The sequence below is a fragment of the Trachymyrmex septentrionalis genome, unplaced genomic scaffold (genome assembly GCF_001594115.1).
Source record: "Trachymyrmex septentrionalis isolate Tsep2-gDNA-1 unplaced genomic scaffold, Tsep1.0 scaffold62, whole genome shotgun sequence".
Classification (NCBI taxonomy): Eukaryota; Metazoa; Arthropoda; class Insecta; order Hymenoptera; family Formicidae; genus Trachymyrmex; species Trachymyrmex septentrionalis.
Window position 1 is genome coordinate 432321 of NW_017305800.1, and position 9735 is coordinate 442055.

Here is a 9735-nt window from a genome sequence, read left to right on the forward strand (position 1 = left end):
TGTGTGTGTGTAATTTCACATTCTTATAACATTTATTGTGTAGCATGCACAAGTGCTTCTGCAACTTCAACTGCAATACCCGCTTCAGCTTTATCTACGTCCGATGTTGCTGAAGAAAGTTGTTGTTGAGCTTTATTAAGAATATCTCTTGCTGCTGCATTATCAAGGTGTTCTACTGGATGGGCTTCTTCTGCTAGAATCTATAGAAGAACGAAAAGTTGTTGTAGAATTCAATGAAGAAACTTATTACATTGAATATATTGAACACATTTTTATATATACCTGTACACTGTTATCTTCATTAATGGTGACTGTACCAGAAGAAACAAAAATTTTCTTGGACGAGCCATCCTCTTCGTAAACTGTAACTACACCAGGCTTCAAAACTGCTAATGTAGGCACGTGCTTTGGTAGAATACCAAAGGAACCTGAGAAGGAGGGTACATCGACTTGCCGAATTACAGCTTGATCATAGAACACCTGGTGACCATGAAAGAGTGCCATATTAATTGTTGCATAATTATGACTATGGTTGTTTTCTAGTAAGAGACATAGTTTTATACAATGAATACATCCTTATTGTTTGTTAATATTAAAAATGAAGTGATTCGCTGTGTTACATATGAGTGTTTTCTATTTGATGACACAAGTTGACACAAGCGTCATTCTATCTTTCTTGACATTCAGAAAGTGACAAAGATAGAATGACATTTGTGTCATAAAATGAAAAGCATTCACTATCTCTTGCTGAAAATTACTCTTATTCTTTATCACTTTGTACAATTTTCATTCCATCATACCTGATTAGCACCAGCAAACGTAAATTTCATTTGATCAGCTGCAGCGTTTGCATAGGTTCTTTGATGACTCTGACTACGAACGCATCTCAAGAAAGGACGCAATGTACGAGCGAGATTAGACATTTCGGCACACTAGAAAGGATTGATTTTTTTTTTTTAAAGAAAGAAATACATTTCTTTTAACATAGTGACATTGACGAGGCTGTTACATCATAGATACAGGATACCAGGATAACCTAATTTTTAGCATTTGTGTCTGGATGATAGTTGAGTGCGAGTGAACTCAAATTATCATCCGAGGCCTTACATTTTTTGATTGCACAATAATCTTAATGCTCACCTTGTAATTGTCTGTATCCGCGTTTTAAGATTCTGCGAATATCAGTATAAACGTACAGTGAGATCGCAGATGATTCCTGCAACCCGGTCGACCGCGCGTAATGAAACGACGAGATTTAGAATTTGTATCACAGATGTCGTTGACATCGCTTCGGAAATTCACTGCACTTGCTGCACTTAAAGTTTGTTTCTTTTAACTAAAGTTCTTGCACAGTTTACCTTTCTTCTTTTTCTCTCGAAATTGCAAAGAAAATGAGAAAAGACGAATTATGCAAGAAATTCAGCTAAAAAGAACAGATCTTTTTAGAGTGGGCTGAGTGGAGTTTGTGCAAAAGTTGTATATAAGATCAGAGTCGAAGCGATATATTTGATATCGTAAACGAAGGATTTTGACGATTGATCGAAGAAGGTCTTTTTTGATGTTTCTAATTATTTAAAATTAGTACTTTTGTAGGCTTTTCATAATTTATAAAACTTACCCTTTTTATCTCTTTCTTTTTTCAGTCCATCCGCCGAAGATTCGAGTGCCTACATATAATGCCAGCGACTGGTGAGTGAATTTTTTTTTTATTATTAGACGATGTATACGCGAAAGCTAATTATGTATATCAGTGACGGATTTGTTAATTTTTTCTTAGTCTTTGACACAAAATGATAGAAACTCTGACGAAGAATCCATTAGATACACATTATACACTATATTGCAGTAATATGACAGTTTTGTCAAGTGAACTTCATGCGATCACATAGTATCGTTGGATAATAAAATTTTCATAAAGTGATTACTTATATGAATTTATCGAAATATACGATCTTAATTAACAATATTCGCGATTTTCTATTATAGCTGTGATCATTATATTTTATCGATAAGAATGTGAACACGGAAAAAATAATTTGCTAGAGTATCTAAAAATGTAATTAGATAAATTTGAAAATAATGTAGACCGCTCAAGCATAATTTCAAATGTTGTACAATATTGTACAACATTTTAGCAATCATCTTGAATTCTACGTAATTATTTTGATAGTTCAACAAATTATTTTCATATTTGTATCTAAATAATTTTTAAATACTTCAGCAAAAGTTTCCAAATGCAATATAATAGCTATGTTATAAAAATCACTTTGATTATATTCGAATTTCAATTTAGATTACTTACGAAAAAATCAGCATGTAACATCAAAAGTGTTGAGAAAAATATTCCATTGATTCTTGTGCAATTGATTTACTCATGAACTTTATAGTTTCTCGCTCTTATAAATTATAATTAAGAATTATTATTAAATATAAACATAAAATGATACAAGAAAATATATTTAAAACATTTAAAAGTTTATGATGTACATAAGTTTTTATTTTTAACAACAACAATTTTACAATAAAATACATAAACTAATTTTTATTGAAATTTGTACTAGAGAAATCGGTTTAACATGCGTATAAAGCTATATTCACAAATAGGTTATTTATAATTTGATTTAAGCTATAAAAATATATTTATAATTTATTAAATTTACATTATTTATAACTGGGAAATTTTTAATGTTGAAAGTTTAATAGTTACTATGAAATTGTTAAGAAATAGCGAGGAACGATATTATTTCTTAAATTAGTTTCAAAATAACATATCCTTCTATTTAACATCTTAATATTTATAATTGGTTCAGAATTAGGGAAAAATGTCATTGTTTACGATTATCGGTTTTTTTTTCTAAATAATCTATTTATCACAGACAATGACATTCTTTTAGCATCGTTGATAAAGCCTAAATCACCCATCAAAGATTGTGGGCATAAGGTCGCTAAATAATTGGAGCAGTTGTCTGCTAAGCGAAGGATCTGAGTTCGATATCCATTTGTCCACGTATACGACACTAAAAATTTTGAATGGAAAAATGTTCTATTGTGTGTTAAAAACAAAATAATCAGATCATATATTTAATTCCAAAATGACTAGAAACCACAATACTCATTAAAGAGGCACTATGAAATTCATTGTTTTGTAATCCTGGCTTTTTTCTAATCTTTGTCATTGATCTCAGCATTGGAAACATTAGCATTTTGCGAGTGCCAGGAATTTATGTGTCTCTCCAAGTCTCTCCTTCTGACCAAGACTTTATCGCACATATTGCATTTATAACGACTCTCTCCTGTTGCGTGCAATCTTACATGTTTGTTGAGATTACTGGGATCTCCGAATTTGTGGTGGCAAAAATCACATTTTAGAGGTTTGTAACCTGTGTGTGTCCTAATGTGGATTCGCAATCCATATTTTCGTGAGTATATTTTATTACAAAATATACATCTGTATCCGGCACCGCACTTGCCCATGTCGCTGGCGATTGTCTCTACTTCCGCGGGATTCTTCTTGGATTCTGTTTGTATACTGGGACGCATATAGGACATGAAACTATTTCTGTAGATATCTCGATGCATCAGAGCTTCATAGGGCCTCAAAGTCAAATAATGATTTCTCTCTGTTATGTGTTCGATGGGTGATTCGTAGGTCGATGAGCTCGGTAAAACGTCTATTGTGGGAGATTTTACTGAGGAATATGGGGGTATTGGTGAGGGACCATTTGAGGATATGGATGATAATTGATTCGATGAGGATGGCGAATCATTTCTTAACGAGCGAATGGTAGTGTCAATTGTTTCCACTGGATACGTTGGAATATCAGTCGGTCTAGAAACAGGCAAGGGTTTTAATTCAAATGTGAAACTCGTTCTTGGATACTGGCTGAAGGATAAATCCATTCTCGGCGAATTAATGATCTTATTCGCCAGAAGCATCCAAATGTAACTATTGTCCATTCGATTGCAATCCAATGCCAAATGTAGCTTCAGAGGATTTGGATGATCAAAGCAACTGTTGCAATTATGGCACGTGTAAACTTGACCTGTAATTATTCAAATAACCGTCTATTAATAAATATTTTATTAATCAGCTTATTTAATTTTTATATAAAACATATCTTATTTTGCACTACTTTCATATGTTGTAACTTGATTATAATCTTGACAATTAATAGTGAGATATAATAGTAATAAGTTAAAATGAAGGAAATGCCATTACTAACGTACGTCAACTATGCTAGACTGTTTATATGATCAACTAAAAAAATTTTTGTTAATAGCATTTTTATTTTTTCATTTCCTAAGCAATTTCTTAATCAATTTTCTAATCAATTTTGTTTCTTAACTTAAAATAATAATGATGAAATAATTAGATTTTTTAAATAACAGTCAACAAAAAATCTACTGCATTGTAATTAAATTTGCATTAATTAGAAATATCAGTTAGTATTTAATCTTGTTTAATAAAAGTTTAATTTATATATAGCTATATGGTAACTTAATTTAGGTTAAATTTGATACTATATATAAATTTAATGTACATATTATACATACATAGATTCTTATAAATTAGATCGTATATCTTGTAAATTTTTTTTATAAATTAATCTATAGTTTAATTTTTCCATGTAGGTAGTAATGGATAATACTTAATTAAAATATCTCTAGTAAACTGTAATACTTGTATACTTCTAAATTTTATTTTTGTAAACATGATCTCATAACTCGTCGGCTCGCGTAAATAAAATAGCTGCGGCAATGTCACTGCGCATAGCTTAACACCGTGATACTACCAATGTCTCCAGATAATAAACTTGTAACTAGGAATTATTAATGATAAAAAATTAATAGTTATAAATTATTAAGGATAATGTTTAAGTAGAAAATTAACGAAAGATTAAAACTAATAAGTTACTGATGATGTATCACACGAAAAAATTAAATTAGCTTAGAGAAATTTTTCTCCTACCTTGAATATTGCAATTGACCGGTGTTAAAAATGGAATGTTCAACATAGTCAAAATACAATCTTCAAACCACATTAATAACGGTTCTCCTATTGCTATATCTTTTATTGCTTTTAATACGAGTCCGTCATTGCTAATCATTAGCAGAACATTGTAGTTTTGAAAATCTGTCGCCAAGGTGATGATTTTCAACCAGCAAGATGGACTTATAGATTCATTGAGACAGTGAAGACGACCGCCAACATCAATAATTTCAATGACACTCTAGAAACATTAATATTTAATAGATTCTCAGTTTTAAAATTGAAATCTTATGAGAGATTCTACTTTAACTGTCTAGGAACGAGTTTATAACGTTCACTTTAAAATTAAATTCGAGATAAATTTGGGATCTGTGCAAATTAATTATACTTAAGAATCTGAAGATAGAAATGTATAGCATTAAACACTGAGGTGGTGTTTCAAAATTTACTGCCAAATATACTGAAAATCTACATTGCACGTAACGTAAACTATAGATTTTCAATACTAGTAGTAAATTTTGAAACACAGTCCGCGTATATAATGCTTCTGCTTGCTTTAGAAAGTCAGATCGTGTACATATCAATCGATACATATCGATAATATAAATATAAGGCCTGTTCTTTTTAGCTGAACATTTTGCACAGTTTATCTTTTTTTTTTCTCCAACGTGAAGAGAAAAGGAAGAAAGATGAACCGCGCAAGAACTTTAGCTAAAAAGAATAAACATATTGATCGATTCTTTATTTAACAAGTCATTTTTAAACAAAATTAATAAGAAAAACTTTTTAATTACAAGGCGATGCTGTTCCTAGAGGGTTAACGTACGCACTAAAATTACTCTCATTACGAATGTTGAACGCGAAAATATTTTGTTAAAACAAGACTTTCAAAACATAAATTTAGTTCTAAATAAAATAGAATGTTTATTACATACATGTTGAATGATTGATGTATTTCCTTCAGACAATGTACTGACAGGGATTATTTCCGTCGTGGAGTTTCCTTTAAGAAGTCCAGCAGCTCGAACGAGTGGTCTGCTCATAAAGAAATTTGGTCTTCCGATCATGGGATTAACATATTCTTGCGCTAAGTGATTTTGTATTTGATATTTTTGAGATAAATTTTTTTCCGGTTCTCCACTTCTTTTAGTTATCGTCTCATATTCCGATACTATAGGATACATCACTTGCACGTTTCTGTTAAAAGTTTGTGTAGAACAATTATTTTAAGAAACACTACTTCACCTTAAAATTCTTTTCACAAACTCTAAGTTCTTTGATCAGTCTTCTTTAAACTTCGAGAAATGCATCAGAATTTTTTCTGATTATATTAAAAATATTTAATGAAATTACACTATAACATTTCACACAGTTTTGCAAACATCCGCATATGTTTATTGTCACAATACCAACTTTTTTCAAGGCGCACCTTGAATTGTTGTACGTTAATGGTCCGCATGATATGAAGTTAAGATATCAACTAACTAGAAGCACATTTCATGCATGCTTTAAATCTGTACTGGAGGTGGTGCCTGATTTTGGTCAGTGGTTTGGCCTCGTGTGTTCTCCCCTCTATCCTTCTCTGTATAAGTAGACGCGTAATTGTATTTAGGGCCGGCAGTAGACAAGCCCTTCGATAGCTTGCGAATCATGTTGGTGGAACTATGAAATGGGAGGAGCTAACTGGTTGTAGGTTCATTTTTTGGGGATTTTCTGCTTGCTGCAAGGGATTTTCTACTTTCTTATCACGTGGTACTACAGGTCTTGTACATTGTCAATAAAGAAACAATAATTAAAATTGAAATATATATATATATATGTTTATTTATTAATAAAATTAATTTAAATGTAAATTGCATTGCATCAAGATATTCTTGTATACTGCAAGGTATTCTTGTATTAATGTAATTGTAACTAATAACCAATGTTTTGATTTTTATCATATTATTGCAAAGTATAGTGTCGCGATATTGATGAAGACGCAACGAAGAGTGCAATTCACAGATCGGCAGGGTAAAAGCGGACCTTCAGTACTCAATAGGGCTATAAAAGCCTCATGTGAAAAGACATTGTTTGGCTCAGCTGCGGCCACTACGCGTCTCCATACTACCAATGCGAGGGATCGACCGAAAGGTGCATCTGAATCAACGGTTGATTAGGAAATTAAGTGGCTTATTCTTCTCGGTGGTCCGAGCCGTTGATCGCGTAGGCGCGATATCGTTCGGATTTGTCTAATCGTCCGTTGATCTTGATGCACCTAGTAGTCGGTGCTATCTTGCTAATTCATGTCTCTCTCTCCCTCTTTCTTCCCTTTTTTTTTGTACGCTATAGATGATCATAAAACGCTTTCGCCGGACACGATGTATTTATCGTTTTAGAGATAAGATTAATCACTCATGTGATTAAGTGAATATGCACAATTGAATATTGCTACAAATCCCAAAGCAGTAAATTTTGCATGTCATTAATTTTTTATTTAAAAAATGAATAAAAACTAATTTTATATACACATATATATATATATATAGGGTTGGCCATATTCGACGGAAAGATGTTTTTTTGTTAATCATGGGGAAAAAACACATTTTTTGCGTTTCATTGTAAAAGCCATTTTTAAAAAAAAACATCTTTCCGTCGAATATGGCCAACCCTGTATATATATATATATATATATATATATATTTGATTTTGTATCTAGTTATTCACTTTATGAATCGCTCGACTTTAAATTTAATTTAATAATCGCTCGTGAATTCTTAAGATACGTGCTTTCGAAGCTCCACATACCTTACTAGTCTGATTCGAAACCAGAAAAGGGGCATGGTTCCTTCAGGCTGCGTACCTCTTTCATGAATGACGTGATTCATCCGTGTGTATGATGTCGGAACAGGGAATGACACGAGTGTTCACAAGCCGCACCATTCCCTGTACCAACCCCTCCCTGATCGCTGGAAACTCGAGCACGAGTGTTTCACCATTCTATCGCGCCCTAAAATGTACACGGCAAGTGTTTCCTCTGCACGATTCGTGAGTAGAAAACAGAAGTATGAAAGATTTGTGTCCACATACCTTACTAGTAAAGGTGTAGCTAATTAGGAAAATATAGAGTACGAAATTTGATTACATAAGAAGTATTCATTATTGAATAGTTTAACTATGATATTTATTATATTTATCTCTGTCAGAATCTTTTTGTTATCGATGTAATAAATTAACTTAAGTATAAAATAGTTTAATAATTAATTATAATAGTTCAGCAAATTAATTATAACTTGCAATCATTTCTTAAACAAATTATTATATAGAAGATAATATTATTTATCTACTTACCTTTCTCGCAGTTTCCTGATAAATTTCGTTTGTCGCTTCGCACTACAGTAGAGGGTCGTTCCCTCTGATCGTCTCTTTCTAAAATCAGGGTGCAATTCAGACAACCGCGGAGCCAGCAAGCGAGCAAGTGTTCCGCCGTGACCAATGGGCCCCTTGCACGCATGTGTGCGCTTCCCAATGCGATATTAATATCGCGATTATCATCTACGTATTATCGCTGCACCCTTATGGGTGGGATGTTCAAAATAAGCCTACGCGGAAACACCCCTCCGCGATCTTGTATTCGCGCACCAAGCCGTGCACCAAGCACCCGGTGTGACGATACACGAGGAGACTGCAAGTGCATTTTGGCCTTATATACGTCAAAGAACGCAATACATACTGTTCAGCTCTAACTATGATATTCCTTTTAATATATTAAACATAGAAAAGCTTGTGATAAAGAGAAACGGAATTAATTTTAGGAAGTAATCAATTATGAATATATAATATTTTTTTAAGATGATGTATTTTTAATATTAAATTTTTATTAAATTTAATATATTAAATTTAATTTTTAATATTAAAGTAATAATAAATAACATTATTAATATCATGCAATATACAGATTCCTTGAATTATATTATTATTGTTATAATTATTATGTCGATATGAAATCTTGAACAGTACTCAGCGATACGTATATTTCTTTCGCGAATAAATATCAAGATTTAAAAAAGAAAATTATATTATTTTGTGATCAATGAAATATAGCAAATTGATATAATGATGTATTAATATTATGAACTTTCTATATTATATCGTTGTTATCGATAAATACATTTTGCATACATTTGCATGAAAGTACGTAAACGCAGTGTCGCTAATGGGAGATGTGCGTGCACTTGGAATCTTTTGCCACGGGGAGACGGAACCAATCTTATTGTTCTGTGTCCCTTTACTGCATTCTGAGTTATGATCCTTTGCGGGAGGTGGTCATAAAGATGATTCGTCTCGGTTCTGCAAGTGTCAAAAGTCTAATGCTGCTTCCAACGAGACTGTGGCTTATGTATTATTAATATTCGCTGCGAATCGTGCTAGCTAGGCTGACTAGTTTAGCGAATTTAGCCGGACAAATAGTTATTTAAAGATTATTAAGAATTGTCTTCTATAGTATTTTTTAAATTTAATTTAATATTTTCACTTTATTTATATTGAATTTATATTGAATTTATATTATATTTTGCTACGAATATGCTGGAACAATTATTACAATCATGACTTATTATACAATTACTATAATTGTATATTAATGATAATTAAATAAGTATATCTAATTCTGTATACCTAATTCTTAGACAAAATTTTATACACAGAACATTTTTTTATTATATTTTAGAGAGAGAGAGAGAGAGAGAGAGAGAGAGAGAGAGAGA

General features: G+C 31.9%; 2 protein-coding genes across 2 annotated transcripts in view; both read right to left on the reverse strand.

Moving 5' to 3' along the window:
• Positions 1-1245, reverse strand: part of LOC108752791 (ATP synthase subunit delta, mitochondrial) — a 1366-nt gene extending 121 nt beyond the window's left edge. The window contains exons 1-4 of the mRNA XM_018493881.1: positions 1141-1245; positions 801-932; positions 283-480; positions 9-200 (exon numbers count right to left, since the gene is read on the reverse strand). Coding sequence (XP_018349383.1) covers positions 33-200; positions 283-480; positions 801-923 — 489 coding nt within the window. The 5' untranslated portion in view covers positions 924-932; positions 1141-1245 and the 3' untranslated portion in view covers positions 9-32. The remainder of the gene's footprint in view (positions 1-8; positions 201-282; positions 481-800; positions 933-1140) is intronic.
• Positions 1246-3162: 1917 nt separating this feature from the next.
• LOC108752715 (zinc finger protein 426) lies at positions 3163-6174 on the reverse strand. Its single transcript, XM_018493747.1, has 3 exons — positions 5926-6174; positions 4970-5231; positions 3163-4043 (listed from the first exon to the last, which is right to left on the reverse strand). Exons 1-3 carry the CDS (start codon positions 6172-6174, stop codon positions 3163-3165), a joined length of 1392 nt encoding a protein of 463 aa, XP_018349249.1.
• Between the last annotated feature and the right edge of the window lie 3561 nt (positions 6175-9735).

Bases quoted from the DNA above. Each gene is read 5' to 3' on its own strand.
- LOC108752715 (XM_018493747.1), bottom strand. From the start codon at position 6,174: ATGTATCCTATAGTATCGGAATATGAGACGATAACTAAAAGAAGTGGA. The intron at 5,232-5,925 runs GTATGTAATAAA...TAATGTTTCTAG, and splicing joins ATACATCAATCATTCAACAT to AGTGTCATTGAAATTATTGA. The intron at 4,044-4,969 runs GTAGGAGAAAAA...GAATAATTACAG, and splicing joins GGTCAATTGCAATATTCAAG to GTCAAGTTTACACGTGCCAT.